Source organism: Ascidia mentula, chromosome 7 (assembly GCF_947561715.1).
Source record: "Ascidia mentula chromosome 7, kaAscMent1.1, whole genome shotgun sequence".
Classification (NCBI taxonomy): domain Eukaryota; kingdom Metazoa; phylum Chordata; class Ascidiacea; order Phlebobranchia; family Ascidiidae; genus Ascidia; species Ascidia mentula.
In genome coordinates this window covers 5,544,628-5,561,829 of record NC_138572.1, presented here as the reverse complement: position 1 = coordinate 5,561,829, position 17,202 = coordinate 5,544,628, and the positions used below count along the sequence as shown (strand labels likewise).

General features: G+C 36.3%; 5 protein-coding genes across 5 annotated transcripts; 2 read left to right on the top strand and 3 right to left on the bottom strand.

The window, feature by feature from the left end:
* Positions 1-157: 157 nt before the first annotated feature.
* LOC145908709 (arylamine N-acetyltransferase 2-like) lies at positions 158-1,732 on the bottom strand. Its single transcript, XM_082996032.1, has 5 exons — positions 1,403-1,732; positions 1,067-1,256; positions 913-997; positions 752-845; positions 158-516 (listed from the first exon to the last, which is right to left on the bottom strand). The coding sequence occupies exons 1-5, from the start codon at positions 1,730-1,732 to the stop codon at positions 298-300; spliced, it is 918 nt and encodes a 305-aa protein (XP_082852158.1). The 3' UTR covers positions 158-297.
* A 365-nt stretch (positions 1,733-2,097) lies between these two features.
* On the bottom strand, positions 2,098-3,576 carry LOC145909383 (arylamine N-acetyltransferase, pineal gland isozyme NAT-10-like). The gene is made up of 5 exons (XM_082996774.1): positions 3,223-3,576; positions 2,849-3,032; positions 2,696-2,783; positions 2,549-2,642; positions 2,098-2,313 (listed from the first exon to the last, which is right to left on the bottom strand). The coding sequence occupies exons 1-5, from the start codon at positions 3,574-3,576 to the stop codon at positions 2,098-2,100; spliced, it is 936 nt and encodes a 311-aa protein (XP_082852900.1).
* Positions 3,577-5,555: 1,979 nt separating this feature from the next.
* On the top strand, positions 5,556-6,934 carry LOC145907934 (protein canopy homolog 2-like). Its single transcript, XM_082995053.1, has 6 exons — positions 5,556-5,712; positions 5,788-5,903; positions 6,025-6,134; positions 6,382-6,511; positions 6,574-6,670; positions 6,793-6,934. Exons 1-6 carry the CDS (start codon positions 5,622-5,624, stop codon positions 6,822-6,824), a joined length of 576 nt encoding a protein of 191 aa, XP_082851179.1. The 5' UTR covers positions 5,556-5,621; the 3' UTR covers positions 6,825-6,934.
* A 626-nt stretch (positions 6,935-7,560) lies between these two features.
* LOC145907933 (3-hydroxyisobutyrate dehydrogenase, mitochondrial-like) lies at positions 7,561-9,523 on the bottom strand. Its single transcript, XM_082995052.1, has 8 exons — positions 9,321-9,523; positions 9,081-9,221; positions 8,908-9,017; positions 8,716-8,837; positions 8,415-8,512; positions 8,244-8,356; positions 7,989-8,145; positions 7,561-7,727 (listed from the first exon to the last, which is right to left on the bottom strand). Exons 1-8 carry the CDS (start codon positions 9,399-9,401, stop codon positions 7,572-7,574), a joined length of 978 nt encoding a protein of 325 aa, XP_082851178.1. The 5' UTR covers positions 9,402-9,523; the 3' UTR covers positions 7,561-7,571.
* A 645-nt stretch (positions 9,524-10,168) lies between these two features.
* Positions 10,169-16,579, top strand: LOC145908212 (signal transducing adapter molecule 2-like). The gene is made up of 16 exons (XM_082995439.1): positions 10,169-10,280; positions 10,437-10,521; positions 10,593-10,728; positions 11,131-11,249; positions 11,321-11,475; positions 11,617-11,760; positions 11,979-12,087; positions 12,413-12,638; positions 12,975-13,062; positions 13,242-13,359; positions 13,610-13,781; positions 14,145-14,258; positions 14,506-14,581; positions 14,862-14,901; positions 15,167-15,230; positions 15,466-16,579. The coding sequence occupies exons 1-16, from the start codon at positions 10,238-10,240 to the stop codon at positions 15,550-15,552; spliced, it is 1,776 nt and encodes a 591-aa protein (XP_082851565.1). The 5' UTR covers positions 10,169-10,237; the 3' UTR covers positions 15,553-16,579.
* The last annotated feature ends 623 nt before the right edge of the window (positions 16,580-17,202 follow it).

Sequence of the window (17,202 nt, the reverse complement as noted above, 5' to 3'; positions counted from 1 at the left end):
TCCACCACAAATTTAGCGGGAAAGTTTATTCGGCGAAAAACAGCGATTGTTTTTTATTTACTTGATTGCTTCTGCAAATGTATTAGAGCCATCATGCATTGAAATAAATCAGAAAGAGGTAGAACGCTGTGCAGGTATATTAGGAATTAATGCATAGAAGGTAATAACACTTGTATGTTTGCTTTGTCCCAGCCGCAAGTTTTCTACACACACCAATAAATCACATTGAAAGGTAAGTTATAATTTACTCAGAGGTACACAAAAATGTTGGCATTTGATTAAAAGTACGTAATAAAATTATCGTAAAACCATTTTAAAGTGTTTTGAGCAAAACTGAGGTTCGTAATCTAGAGTTACTCCAAAGTATTCTTTCATTGCTTTGTTTATATTTTCTCTGCTTGAGTTAATGTCTTCAAGTAAATCAGTACATCGTATTTTTTCTGTTAAAGGGTCCGGAAAAACCTTTTCCAATAACTTCGTTCCCCATAAGACATTCACACCTTTTTCATGGAAAATCTGGTGTAATTAGGATTGTGTAGTGTTAAAATGTTTTTTATAAATATCAGTATGTTTTGGAAAAAACATTTGTGAAGTATAAGTTGTTTTTACATTATTTCATTTTTTTTACTTAGTTGTGTCATCAACGTCTTTTTCTTCTGATCAAACAAATTACTATGAGCAAATTAAGGACACGAGAAGTTCAACATGTACAAATTTTGTGCAAAATGTATCACTTGTGTATTATACATACCTCCAAAAATGAATTGGTTCTGAAAAAGCCAGCTGTATTGCCTAGTTGTTTGTCCCAGCCGTCTTTGAAATCATTCCATACATGGGGAATGGTGCTGTTGTTAAAATACACGGCTATGAATGCATAAAATATGCACATATGCATAATGCTATAAATCAAACCTAAAGCGAAAAATGATATCCCACTCCGGACTTTCATTGTATTTGCTTATTTTCTGTTCCTTTGACTTGATAATCTGCTTGTCACCTGAATTGATACACATGGTGGTTAACAAAGGCATTTAAACTACTTATCTTGTTGCAAATAGTTACTAACTGTCCATATCCAAAGACTTTTTGTGTTTTTTTTCAACAAAAAATGAATCACTTTCGTCACTGGCTTTCCTTAAGCGATAGATTCCAGTCATTTCTTGGTGTTCTTGTAATGGAACCAGATGCAATGGCATGAAAAACGAAGGTGCACCATATCCAACATCCACAATCCATTTCTCCTCTTCTAGTTCTACCTTAAATGGGGAAAAAGTCTGATGCAAGTAATGTAATTACAATTGGTTTTCTTGTTAAAATCTTTGCAAGAATTGGTTTTCATATTTCATTGCTTTTTGGTGGAATTTTCTTTAACTTACAAAATTTTGACAACATATGTACAAACCTGTAGCAGAAGATGGTCAAACGGAAAGTTGAACTTATCTGACCCTTGCATGTAGCAGCTGCCCTGTAGTAAATCTACCTGGTAGCCAAGCTGTTTTAGCAGTTGCCCAAACAACCCATTCAATTCATAACAAAAACCCCCGTGGCCATTTTCAACTATTTTGCGGTAAATTGATTTCATATCAAACAGCTTTCCTTCACCTCCAAACAGGTCCAGTGTAAATTGTGGCACACGCGTTGCGTGGCACCAACATAACTGCCTCAGATTTTCAAGGTCTACGTTTCTGTCTCCTTTATATTCAATGCGGTGTAAATATCTTTCAACGTCCATGTTGTATGTTATTTCGTTGAAGTTACGCAAGGATCGGAAACCCCACTGTTGATCAATAGCATGACGGTGCACAATTTTGGGCTTACTCACGCTACACGTAGTGACGTATTCTGTCAACCAATCGTCCCAGTGCTGTCAATCTTCTCAGCTCATAACAAGGCCCTAATCGTTCCAAATTAATTTAAATCCTCTTTTACTGGTTCCTGAAGTGCAAACTTGCGGTTTAATGTTGTGACCGACGAAATAATAAATTTAACAGAAAACGACATATTTTCTCAATAAACGTGGTCTCTTCCTATGCCATTTGACAATTCTGTGAAATTGTCCAAATAACAACACGGTGAACCATTTAACAGCTGCATTGTTTATGTATGGTAATCTCTTGCTGCAAAACTTGGTTTGAAATCTAAAGTCACGCCGAAGATGTCTTTGATAATGTTGCGCATGTTCATCCATTCCTTCGCTTGATCTTGTCCTGGCATCAACTCTGTGTACTTCACCTTCTCGCGGAGAGGTCCGCAGAATTCGGTCTCGATTAAGGTGGTTCCCCACAAAAGCCGAGAACCTGATTCCGTAAAAATCTAAGAGGCATTTTGAACCATTATTAATATATGTAAGCAACTGTTCCAATAATGTTTTTTTTGTAGTAGGAATTAGACAGGAAGTCTTGCTTTTAAATATGTAATTTGCAAGAGAACAACAGTTGCTGTGGATTACAGCTTACTGTAAAACATTATCACTAGCTGCTATTTATGTCCTTGACTAGTTAAAATTTCCTGAAGCGCGGTTGAATTTTGACCTTCATTCGGACATTACCTGGAGAAAAGAGTTGACTCTGAAAAACGAATCCTTATCCTCGGTGTGTTTTCTCCATCCAGGTAAGAAGTCGTTAAAAATGCGGGGAGCGTCGCTGCGGATCGAAAATAAAGTTAAGTGAAGAGGCTTAAAATGTACACATGTTACCTAAATCGAAACATGATCTTCCAATTTGCGTCTTTTTCGTATTTGCTGAGCTGATGATCCTTCTTGTTTGATTGTTTTGTTTCTCCAGCTAAATCGCATGAAAGTTTATGTGAAACATGATGTAATTGCCTGTCGCCTTTTTACTCTTCTTACTTTGTTTTTTCACGATTTCTTTTCGGTGTTTTTCGACGTAGTATTCGCCACTCTCCCCTATGGCTTTTCGTATTCTGAAGAGCCCGGTCTGTTGTTCTTGGACGAGCATAGGTTCCAGTTTCAGTGGATAGTAAAATGATGGATAACCAAAACCAACGTCTATAACCCATTCTTTGCCATCTATCTGTACCTATAAATATGCATGCTGTCAGTTTAACACAGCGTGTATAAGTTGTTCGCACTTTCGCAAATGCTAAATTGAACTAACGGTAGAGTTTAAACTCCTTAACTGAAAGGGTTAACCTACGGCACGGTACTCTCTAAATAAAAAGCGTTGATGTAAAGTTATGACGTCAATGAAGGTAGGTATAGACGTTTACCTTTAGAAGCATGTGGTTGAATTTGAAGGAGAACTCGTCTTTTTCTTCCATGAAATAACTTCCTTCCAGCAAAACAACTTCGTATCCCAAACTCTCAAGCAAACGCCCAAAGAGACCGTTTTGTTCATAACAAAAACCCCCTCTTCCATTACAAACGATATTTTCGTAAATCTTCTTTAAGTCTGCAACTTTTCCTGGTCCACCGAACATATCCAATGTGTCCTCGGGTACTGTGGTGACGTGACAACGACATAGCTCCGACAGGTTCTCAACACTTAGTTCCTTGGATCCATTGTAGTTGATTCGTTGTAAATACTTCTCCACGCTATCGGGGGACAAAAGGTCCATTGTAAAAGACGTTTTATCTATTTGGGAATCGTGTAGCTGACCCGTGCCTAATTTCGACTCAACATAAAATAGATGTTTATTTCCGTCCTAGCACAATAAACTGGTGCAACTTTTCAAAATCTTAAACAAACCACCATGCAAACAGCAAGCGTTGAAACAGTGCCACCAGCACCAGACAAGCACATGCTTTATCACATACGTTTCTGATACGTTTGGTGTTTATAAGCGCATTTACACATAAGACAACGTGACGAAGCAAAAACGCGATCACATTATGACGTAAACCCATGCAAAAAAGGCGACTGCAACACTGTTGCCCAACTTTTTTCCAAAACAAAAAATGTCTTTGTCCTAGAAAGAACATTATACTTACAATTGTGCAATGTCCCCTATCCATGCACAAATTTTAGGCCGCATTTTATTGTAGTAAAAACTAGTCTGTCCCTAAGAGTTTGGGTTATTCCAGTAAAAAAGGAATATGAAAAATTTAACCAGACATACCTATTCAAATTCAGTGTATACCTCTCGCAATTTCTGATAAATAAACATTCTTGCAACATAATTACACATCGATCAAAAATTCTTTGTCTATAAACTAAAAATAAAATAAACCTGTCATTTGATTAAGATTTATTGCATCAAGTTGTACATAGTTTACAAAATTACTTTTCTTTTTGCTGCTGTATAACTTGCAACTGGTATATAAGCTGTATGTTGCATACAGAAAGCAAGTCACTTAAAATCATAACATGATGTACATGCATAGGGTAAATATATCAATTCAATTTGTATTTAACCAGATATCAAAAAAGAAATTACTTGGGTTTGCCAAGTTAGCATTGGCATGCTAACAGTAAATATAAATTAACATTCCATTATACATTCGTCAGTAACTTTTGTTCATACTTTGTCATGTTAAAAACAAGCAATGTGAAATACATGAATGGGTACAAATCACAAATGATATAAAACAAACACAGCATTAAAACATGTTATGGAAGTACTGTTGCAGGCAATCAACTGAATCATTTCAGAATATCCCATTCTGTCTCATTTTTCCAAAAAACACAAGATTCAGTATCAGTCAATTTTTGCTCTCCGCAAGTTCTTCAAATTTTTGTCTCTCCTGGAAACTTTGCGCTTTTCCTTCTCTTTCGCCTCAATCTGTTTTGACAGTTTGTATGCAAGAACAGCACTGATTAAGAAAAAAGGTGACAGAAAAAGGAAAACTGTAGTCACAAACTCCCAAGGATCCTTTGCAACCCAAGTTAAAAAGTTTATCATCCAATCTGGAGGTCCATCTGCAGTGGGTGGAATAATTTCATCAGCTGGCTGTGGTGGTGCCTCATCCATGTTTTAAAATGACTTATTGCTGAAAAATAGGCAAGTTTGTAACCAGATTATTCACAAACAAATACCGCTGGCCTATTTTGTAGAGTTAATTCAATATACGACTATACTTATGAACAGAGAATGCTGCAAAGTGTAAAGAAACAAACCCTGTACTTGGCCTTATACAAACATTTGCTGCGCCGCCACTTTGTTTCGTTTAAACAGGAACTCTTGGCTTTCCAAACGCGCGATGCACACATACAATAAATCATAATCATGTGACAGTTTTAGGTGAAACAATCAACAGATTAACAACATCAGATTTCGCCCGTTCAACGTTTTACATACCCGCCGTTTAACGCAAAAAAAACTACAAAATTTTATTTGACAATTTTGGGAGGGTGTAATTTTTAAAATTTCTGCGTTTTAATTTCTATGGACGGGAAACAGTTCGACTCGCATGAGTGGTCACAGCTGACCATAGTAAGCCACGCGTCCTTATCTAAAAACAGGCTGACATGGCGACAGGATACATACATCGACCACTGAAGAAGGAAATGCGTTTTGCATTTATCTGTTTCAAATTGCATAACTGTCGTGTAGGCGTGTTACGATTTCACATTCTAGTAATTGAACGGATGCTTTCTTTTCAGTTGGTGCTCCTTTTCAGTAGGTTCTGTAGTCGTAACTCGTAACATATAACTGTAAACAAAATGTCAAAGAAGCTGCTGGCCGTTTTTCTTATTACCATTGTTTCCTTCCAAGTCGCCTTCAGTGCCAAAGACCTGAATTTGTATTGTGGGAGTAAGTCGTTTTTTGTTTACATACTAAAATGGGTATTTTTCATCACCTTGATTGAATTGCCATATTTTTTTGCAGCATGCAAAGCCATTGTTAGTGAAATTGAGCACAGTGTTGGAAAGATTGATCCAAACAAAAAAATTGACGTTGGAAGTTATAGAGTTGACCCCAATGGCAAGACCAGAACTGTGCAGGTAAATATGTGCCGTAACCTTAAATGAAAAGACCTGCACATGTGAATGACTTTACTTTAATGTCATATGAATTATCAGTGTTTTTATTTTCCAAATTTTATTTCAATTCTTTGCTTTATAGAAATCTTATGCTCGATCTGAAACACATTTGACTGAGTTATTGGAGAATGTGTGCAACGATGTCTCTGAAAATTATGTGGAATCAAAGGATCCAGATACAGGAAAGATGAGGTGGTTACTTTTTTATTTCTCCAAGATATTTTATATTTCCAAGTATTATTTTGCTCATTTTTTGTTGAACTCACACAGTATTTCTGAACCTACAAATACTTTGCTTTAAATTCCAATAAATGAATAGTTTAGGATTTGCTGATGAATATTATTAGTGTCTCTGGGCATATAATATAAAATCATGTTTATACTTTGTTGCAAATTTCTTTTGTTTCAATCGTTAGTAATTGGAGCAAAATATCTATAGGCTAAAGCGAATTGTTACACACGATGGAAAAATGTCATCTGACGTCGACTTCAGTCAGCTGATGGAGGATAGCAAGCAGCAAGATGCGAAAACACCACCAGACACAAAAACGAAAAAAGTCAAATTTGCGGTATGGTTTGAAAGCTTTAAAAATATAGAAAAGTTTATCATAGAAATATATATAACTTGCAGTGCGAGTCAATTGTGGAAGATTATGAAGATGACATACTCCACCATTTTAAGAAAAATAGTCCAGAAATTGCCTTGAGAATATGTGCTGATGCAGCTGGTAAGTTAACCATAGTTATAATTGATCTGATAGTTTGTATTCAAGCGGGAGTGAATGTTTTCTTACAATGTTTATTCCAGTGCTATTCATACTGTACAAACGCATTATCTTTTTGTTTGTAGAATTGTGCAGTTCAGAAAAAGATGAATTGTAACCCCTCCATATTTCCATTCTACAATTTACCGATATTTAGTCAAATGTTTTCACAAAATGCAGTTGCTTTCCATGGAATTTCCTCACACATTCCTGTAAAACCTAGAGACCAAATCTTAAGCTGGTGAAACACCTGCACTTATTTGCCAATTCAGATGGAGCAACAAATTTTATTGAAGCATAATTTGTTTCCCAAAATATCTCGTAAATACTTGTGTTGTGGATATTTATTTTTCAACTTTGCGAATTAAATTTGATTACACTTTCACAAAAGTTGTCATGATGGTGTTTGTAAGATTCGTCTACAATAGTGCACTTGTTCCATACATTTTCACAACAAGACATACATACACATATTGAGGTACATTAAACTTCATGGATTCTTTAGGTAAGAAGTTAAATGCATAGCAATGTCTGGAAATAATTTAACATGAAGTCCATGATGATTTGGCTGTTTATCAAGGCTACAGACAATAGATTGGCAAAGTTTTGGTAGAGTAACAACATACTAACATGGTTAGGTTTATAAGGGGTTAGAAAGCAGCATTTGGGCCAAACTGACTGTTTGGCTGATACAGCACTTGGCATAAAACAAGCAGTTGTTAAAATTTGTTCAAAAAAACAAAAAGCTGTTCGCACTCTTCGGGTACCTAATTAAATGCATGGGAGAAGATTTCATTTGTGTATAAAAGTGTAGAAGCAAAATTGATAAAAACACAAATGTTACATTTTGTGCAATCAGCAATGTTTAGTCCTCTTTCTTGCTCAGAAACTGATAAACTGAAGAGAAATCTTTTAATCCATATCCTTTCTCACATAAGCTTCTGTACATTTGATGGGCTGAAGCACCAAGCGGGGTCTGAGAATTTGTATCACTCGCAGCAAGCTGGGCAAGCCCAAGATCCTACAAAACAAATTTTATTTTGGTTGAACGTGTTGTATATGCCACATACATGACATAACAAGACAAATTAGTTGAATTATGACAATGTTCACAATTTAAAATAAAAATGTACGCTGAAAAACTTTTCCAAATCATTATCCGACATGTAATGCTATGTTTGTTTCAATTTACCTGCAATATTTATAACAAGTAATTTTAAGAAGAATCTTTAGACAGTCATGAATTTTATTCTCAGGATAAATTCCTTAAATGTTAAATTACCTTGTACATTAAAGCAGTTCCAAACCCTCCTTCATAGTTATTACTGCTTGGAACACCTTCTAAAACCCCAGGAACAGGGTTGTATGTGTCTGATGACCAACAACGCCCACTAGATGTGTTTACAATTCCAGCCAGAACCTTGGGATCAAGACCTAATCTGTTAAAGCCAATATTCTTGTTGAAACTTTTTGATATCTGTATTGTGACCTGGCTTACGAATTATTATTGTAATAGCGATGGCAAAATTTTATGTACCTTATCCCCAAGTTCATTGCTTCAGAGACACCTATCATGGATATGGCAAGGAGCATATTATTGCATATTTTGGCAGCTTGACCAGTTCCTACACCACCACAGTGCACCACATTCTGAAAACAGATAAATCACTTTGAAGAGTACAATCTCTCAGTAAAGTTTAAATCTTACCTTGCCAACGTGAGCCAAAAGCTTTGAGGCCTTTTCAAAATTCTCTTGATCTCCACCAACCATAAATGTGAGTGTTGCAGCTTTGGCAGCCCCAACTCCTAAAATTCAAATTGCATTAGCAACTCAAACCATAATTTTTCGTCAGGTTGCAAATATTTACAAACTGATTTCTATCGTAATAGTGTACATGCTACTACTGCTGAAATCATTAAATACTGGTATATACCATCTGTGTTTGCACAAATATTCTTTTAACATAAGCTACATTTTAATTGGGTAGAAATTAATATATTATGAGCACCTCCAGAAACTGGTGCATCCATGTAAGAAGCTGACTTCAAAGCTGCTTCTTCAGCAACTTTTTTTGATACATTTGGGTGAATTGTTGAGCTGTCAATCAAAATACTTCCTGCTTGCACAGACCTAAAATATGGTCAACAATGTTAATATAAGTTTTAATGTTTTTTTGAACTTTGGTAGGATTATTTCTCACTGGAGAATGCCTTTGGGTCCCAAATAGACCTCTTCTACATGTGAACTGTTGGGTAACATGGTTATAATTTGCGATGACTGTTGTGCAACTTCAGAAGGAGAAGCAGCAATCTAAAGCCACAATATGCCTTCAAACAGCAATATGAAGAGTTTTGTTAAGGAAACAAAGTGTACCTGTGCACCAGCTCCCTGCACTGGTTTAATAGCATCTGCCATTACATCATATGCAATAACTTGGTGGTTTGTCTTGAGCAGATTTAGGGCCATTGGCCCACCCATGTTTCCAAGACCAATGAACCCGATGGTACCGGAGCACTAAAATAAGTTAAATAACCAATAATTCAGGTGTTTACTTGCACACAACATATTAGGCTACATATATATATATGCTTTGTATACAAATTGCTACATTACGTTATTTCGTTGGCTTTGCTTGAAAAGTTTGGCTTGCGCAGACCAACTGCGGAGGGATGCAGTTCTGAAAATGCTTGCCATCTTGCTTTGACAGTGTAACAAAAAGAAGTCGCTAAAAACCTATATCGGGGGATGCTGAAATGCGAAATTTAGGTACACACAAAGGTTTTTACAACAAAACATATGAGTCTGTGACTACAAAACAATTCCTTAATTTATGTCAGTCTGTTGTGCGTTTGTTTACAAAATGTACGCGAGGGCATTTCCCCGGGCAGCGTAACCTTTGACTTCTGCAGGAAGAAACGTCAAATCATTTTTTATCCTGCATTATCTTCTTAGGTAACTAAGTAAACGTTTGCCGTTTTATTTATAACACTAACAAAACAAGTACAATTGATAATTTTAACGCAAATTGTGATAGTGTCCATGATATGGACAACAAAAAGTCCATTGCATCTTTCAATAGATCTCATCGAAAATATGTAAAGTTTTACACTACGCAATGTCGATATCACAATTTGCGTTAATGTTAACAATGGTACTTGTTTTGTTAGTGTTATACACGAAGAGTTGTCACACAACAACGATGGATTTACTCGTGATCCGGATTGTTTCGGAGAACTGTTTCATAAAAGTACCCCTTATTTTCATACCGATTCAAGATAAGGGTTATACAAGTTTAATTATCCGACCCCTGAATCGTAGTGGCTACAACAGGTCATGCGATTCGTCGTCACGATAGCTTGGGATTTTTTTGTTTTTGTTGTGCTTCGTACAGCCTAAAAGCTGAATAATTTTTGGTTGGTTTGTGTTTATTGCAACAATATTTTATGTTTTAACACAGATTTAAAGAGTTTTACTGCTGGTGTAATACTGTATATACTATTTATCGAGCAAGGATCCTATTTTACTTCAAGATGGGGATATTCAGCAACGCAACCCCATTTGACGAACCGCTGGGTAATGGAATAAAATAATATTCATTTTGAGCTAAAAAACATAAAATGGCATGGCCAACATTGTTATATTCGATAACAGTTATTTTGTTAACCATTTGAAGTAACTATAATCTCACTGCGTACAGGACAAAGTGGTAAACTTGTTTTCTCGTTGCAGACAAAGCCACCAATGAAATGAACACTGAAACAGACTGGGGTTTGATTATGACAATATGTGACAAAGTAAAGACTGTGCCAAAGGGGTACATAAATTTAATTTTTGGGAAACACTCTTTCCAAAATTACAATATTTTTAAGATTCAACTTTTTTCAGACCACATGAATTCGTTGGCCTGGTTCTCCAAAAAATCAATCACAGAGTACCTCATGTGAGCATGCAAGCACTGACTGTTCTTGATGCTTGCGTTAATAATTGTGGAAAAGATTTAAAGAAAGAACTAGCATCTCAGGTACATGTAAAACCATCAAGAATTTTCCAATTTATTGTTTGTGACCACAATTACATATAGTTTTTGTTAAGAACCTGTGCACCGTTTTACATATAGCCCTGACTGGAAACAATGATGGATAAATCCTGCAAATTTTTCAATTTTATTGGCGTTCCACGCAGAAACAAATAACTAATGTTTTGACAAAACGTCAGTTCTGTCTGCGCAATTGACGTTCACCAAAACTAATCCTTGGCGTAATAAAAACTTTCCAATCTTGGATATAGCTGGCAAGTTTCTGGAGGTAAAAATGGTTTCCACCTAAAGAGAAACTAGACTATGGCTAGCCCTGTTGCCCTGTTAGTTTAAAATGGCTGTGAAGCAGTACAACCTATTAAAATTGCACATGAAACTTCTTTGCAGGGTTTTACAGACAGTGTACGAGACATTTTGTACCGCTACAAAAATAAAACAGTTTTAAAAAGGCTGAAGTTTTTAATTCGAAAGTGGGCTGAAGAGTTCAAAGATGACTCAGAGTTATCGTAAGTGAATATAAAAGTTTGTTGTGGCCTCACGGTGAAAAATTATGTTGACATCGTATTCTATTTTGTAGGCACTTTGTTTCATTTTACTATGCAATGAGAGGAGATGGAATGGAATTTCCTGAAGAAGATGAAGATGACCCATCCAAGGTGAAGAAAACTGAACCTCTCAGCACAGATCCAAACTCTGTTTCAAGTCAGCAAGAAGCCGATGACATTGCCAAAGGTAACAAGCCTTTCAATTAAAATATGATGTTTGTATTGAAATTAAGTCTTAAACTATAAAATTGCGACAGCTTTCCCGTTGTGTGTCAAATTTGAATGGTTCATCTTTGTATACTTAACTAACACATGATCACTTTTGCAGCAATTGAAGCATCCTTGAAAGAGGAACAACAAAGGAAAGGTTATATCTCCAGTCAGCCACCAGCTGCAACAAGTCTTTACCCTTCTGTGCTTGGAAATGCTTCATCCACATCATATTCTGGAACAGCTTCTTACACCTCTTCAAGTCAGTCAAAGCTATCATAACCAGATTTTTTAAATGCAGAAACTGTAAATCCATGCACATATATCACTTGCCATCAAGTTTGTAGACCTTTTTTAGTGGTGATGTCTCCCGCCATGGGGACAGTGGGACATTTTTAACATTAGTTATTCGGGAGATTTGTTTTGTATGACGGTTGTACTTTTTCAGCCATGTTTCATGTCAACCTGTATTTGTTGCAGCTATGAACACTCCTAAGAAAAGAGTGAAAGCTCTCTATGACTTTGAAGCTGCTGAAGATAATGAGTTAACGTTTAAAGCTGGTGACATGTTGTCAATATTAGATGACAGGTGAGATTGTTACTAACCAAAAGAAGGATTTACTTTTTTGCAAAAAAATTAGCGAAAAAAGGTGGCCAATTTTGACCTAAACTAAATTATTTACCTCTTGAAGTGAAAACATAGCGCTAGATACACAACATGTTGTTTATATTAGCTAATCGATGGTGTATTAAAACGTTAGTGACATCTCAGGCAAATCCAAACTTTTCCTACTTATAAATAACAACCTCTAACTGGTTGCCCATTCTCAACAGTTTTGTAAAATCAACTGCTTCACAACAATGCCTTTACCACCTGCATAATGAATATTTAATTGATTTTTGCCACATGTCAGTGACCCAAACTGGTGGAGGGGAGAAGGTGCCAACGGCTCCGGGCTGTTTCCTTCCAATTTTGTAACAACGGACCTATCAGCCGCTGTTGAACCAGAGGTCGTGACCTCTAACGGAGTAACGGATGAAAGTGAAGACGAAAATGAGAAGGAATCAGTCGTGAAGTTTAGCGATGAATTGGAGACAAAAGAGTTCGACAAAAACCAACCAGTGTTGGAAGTGAATGAGGTTAGCTTATGTGTTTTGTTGCATCTTGTACTGAAGCTTTGAAAAATCTTTAAACCAGGGATGTAATATTCATATGTTTTTTATAAAGTACAATATTTGTTTTATCCACATCAGCTACAATTTTGTAAATGTGTCACATTCGGCCAAATTAAAATCTTATCCCCAGCTGAGATACACATATTAATATTTACATGATATTTTTTCAAATACATTGCTGGGGTCATGTGTCCATATGGGCCAAATCAAATGTAAACCTGATGTTAAGTAAGTTCAGTATAATGGTGGTTGCATGATGGTCTTGTGTGTACTCAACTGACACTCACAATACAATTGTAGGACTTGATTGATGAGACTTTGGCTGTTCTGCAAAGTACTGACCCGGAAACAACTACTACAGACTCGCCACAACTACTGCACAATGAAGGTCTGATAAAAAACAAATATACATTGCTGTATATTATGGAAATAATAGACAGCTAAATATACTATTGGGGTTTGCAAAACTAGATTGTTTGGTGCACAGTCCAATTTCCTAAACTAAGGGTTCCTCAAGGTAAACAACATTTGCAATGTACTTAATAATTTTATACTTTGTATTTACAGATAGTTGCAATCAAATGGGCAAACTGATAGACAACAAGTTAGAAGCGATTGACCGCAAACATTTGGAGCTAACTTTACTCAATGAAAAGATTTTGGAATCTCTAAAACTCTATGACACGTAAGTGAAAATAGATTTCTAAATGTACTTTTGTATTGCTAATGCTCTGGGACTTCAGTTATAGTTGTAAGGCTTTTTTAAGAAGGTGTTCAGTTTGTGTAAAGTGAGCAATTTTGTGACATGAAAACATCATTTTTTGTTTATGTATGTTGTAATAACAACAATCATTATTTATATTGTGACATGTGTCTGTGTTAGTGTTATGTCACTTTAACCTAGTTTTCAAACTACAATACCCCATTTTGTTCAGATTGATGAAGCAGATGCCAGTTTACCCCAATACACAACCATACATGCCTGGCCAGATGCTACCACCTGTTGCTGGCATGCCAGGGCAACCTGGACCAGCGATGATGGCTGGATACCAGCATGGATCGTACCCTGCAGCTGCAGGCCAGTACATGCCACAAGGCTCAATGCAGGTATGCAATGATATGAAACAAATATCTTTTTGTCATTATACATACCGATGTTCCTCTTCAATAAAATGTGTGTTGTTGTGGTGCCTGTTTGGAAGATAAATCACAAAATTCGGGTTGTTAATTTTCATGTGCTATTTCAGCCTATATGTGTGTCATTGGTTCAAAAGTTTATTTTGTAGTCAGAAGGCTTCCTTTGTTCCTGTTTAAACTGATCATCATGTTTCTTCTCTACTCTAGTGTGATTTTCTGCTTTTTTACCATCTAAGCCACAACAAACACTACAGACATTGTAACTTTAAAAAAAAATTTTTTTGGTAATTTTGCCTGTTTTGAGACCAAATATATGAAATACTTTGTTTGTAGGGCGTCCCCCCATCAACGGCTCCTGGCCCTTCTGGTGCCCCTCCGACCATGGCTCCAGGGCCCATTCCATCCCAAATTCCACCAACGCAAACTGGATATAACCCAATGTACCAGGTACCATATTGGTTTTAGTCTTAATATTTCTTACATTACATTTGGGCAGAAATTAAAATTATTATAAAATAAATGAATTATCTGCATGTGAAAATTTACTACTTGAAACATGTAGTGCAAAGTACATGCTGTATGTTGTGTTACATGCATAAATCTGTTTCTGTATAAAAAGTGTTTGTTGTATGGGAACATACAACCTGTAAGGTAATTTGAAACAGTTGGTAATACTTCTTGTGTTATATTACAGCAACAATCAGCTTATCCTGTAACCAATGGAAATGTGACAACCATTGACCAACAGCAAGCAATGATGCAGCAACAAGGTAACTTAATTGTTGAAAAGTCTTCTGAATGCTCATTATAAAAAAAATAATTTTACGTGCAATGTGTGATATCAATTCATTTGACAAATTTCATTATTTGTTTACTTTTAATCTTATGGCATTCCAATTGAAATTTAATATGATATCAAAATCTTACTGGATCAAGAAGCAATTTATATTTTTTCAATTTTATTTTGATTACTATCCAACGATATCCATAACTTATAATGGGTATATTCAAACAAATAAATTCCAATTAAAATAATTCGTCATAATCCAGGCCCACATACAGCTTATGGATCACAAAACTACTCAACCAGGTATGTAGATTTGATTTTTACAAATCTCAAATTCCGTCATTCCTTGAATCCTACAAGTTACATGGAATGTCTTGAAATTATGATTCATATACCCATATTGTTTTTCCAAATATCTGTTGGCCTTATTTGAGCTGCTCCCACTATGATTGATTTTTTTATGGAAATTTACTGATTTTGAACGCCTGTAAAAATCATGAACACACTGCAAATAATTCTGACAAAATCGCAGAAGTATTTATTTAACCTACATCATATCTACCCTTAGTTCGGGGAATGTATCCCATGCAACAGCCTACGGAACACCAATGATGTCACAGTATGGTGAACCGGTAAGTGCTCCAACCTTTTAAATGTCATTTTTTGTGTAAGTACTTACTACTTTGTTTGGCCAAATGTATGTGTTGTAGTGCAGAAAACTTCCCAATAAACTACTTGTTATGTCCTCTGAGAAACGAGGCTTGCTGCTATCTTTTTTGAATAATTTTGTCTTGAAAATGTACTTAATATACTCAGAACCATGGTTAAAGAGTATAGTTTTATATAAGCATATTTTATCATGTTAAGATGCACCACGCCCATGGTTCTTTCCCACCTGTTGGTTCCCCAAACCACTTCCCGGCCAATCAGGCTTCCAGTCAGCCACTCATGTGATCCCCAGCAGCCAATCACGTTACGGCACCTGTGCAATTGTCACAATGTTATGAAATACTGTCAAGCGAAGTTTGGCAGTGCTTGTCCTTATTTTACACACAGTGTGGTTGTATATTCATGGATTTTAAGACGCGCTTGAAAGACATAAGCACGTGACAGCCCATTAATCTTCTGAGGATTACAACAAGCTCAAGTCTAATAAATGTGTTACGAAATCAACCAAAAACGTAGCAAACCACTCCACTAGTGTTATTGCTCGGTCAAAATTCTGATTCAGTGGTGCGCAGTTAATTTTGTGTACTACAACCAGCGGACATCGAGCGTGCCGGGGCTGCTGCTGTTATTCCTTATTTATTATCTCTACTTATTCTTGTACCGCTTTCCCGTATGTGTGTTTACGCCTCGCGATCTTACATGTGTTGTTTATTCTGGTGTACAGATTTTCTCGTTGTTAATTTTGCCTGTCTACAGGACTTTTCCTTCGCAACGTACAAAAATACGATTGATGGTCTGGTGTCTTGTACAACCACATATATCGTGTGTTCGCGGGGCTTTTAATGCTCTATTGACCATGTATCTGGTTTTGACAAATTATATTTTGCTTTTAATAAGGCATGGCTTGCTGTTGTTAAACCTGCTGGTACTTCATTGTAATCGAGCTTTTGAGCTATTTTGTGTTTGGTATAAAGTGCATTACTGCGTGTTTCAAATAACGAGCACCCTCAATTACATGTAACAGTTGATCTCACAGACCTTACCATAAACACTGATTTAAATGCGTGCCCCCGAATGGTTGCGTTGAGAACACTTACATGAAAACAGCATATGTTAGGCCAAAAAATGTTTTCCCGGAAAGCATTCCACCTAACTTTCAGTGGTGATTTTTCAACCCATGTACGTCATCAGATACGTCACATGCGGTGAATTGCTGGTGAATATGCGATACCTGCCGTGCGCCATCTTGTGACCTGGTTTTCTCATGTATCTTTTACAACAAAATCGGTCCAATAAAAACAAAAACCTTCTTGCCGTGACATTGGGATGGCATAGGAAGCAGAAAGCTTTTCTCACGAGAAACTTTACAGTGGTTTTCATATGAAGGATTGGATGAGCTTCTATCTGGCTTCAGGCAAAACCTTGTGAATGTGTTTGGTAAGCGTTTGGGTAACAGACGCATGAAGCAAAGTCTACATAATGGAATGTCGACGAAATTGATGAAAAGCCTAACATTTATCAAGTTTTTTTGGGCTTTAACTTAACCTTTTTCGAATACGATGATGAAAAGTAGTGATGCACCGAAACAGCAATTTTTTATTTGCCCGAAACCGAATATTCGGCAAAAGTTGCCGAATAAACCGAAACTAATGTTGGTATCCATCTCTTTCAAACGCAATGCATTTAAACAAAACATGTGCTGGATTGGATCTCATCCTATCACACATCCTTCTATTTGCAATTAAAGAATAACCTTTACTGCTGTACAAACTGCTTAAAGTTGACTTTTAATATTCAGGTGACATATACAAATAAAACGAACACAATCGTAGGGGTTGAACAATGATTCCAACCTGTACTAAACTTTGCGTAACATCGTTGCATGCAGCAAAAAAGTTTCGGTTTCGGCCGAATTTTGTAAAAATATTCGGTCGA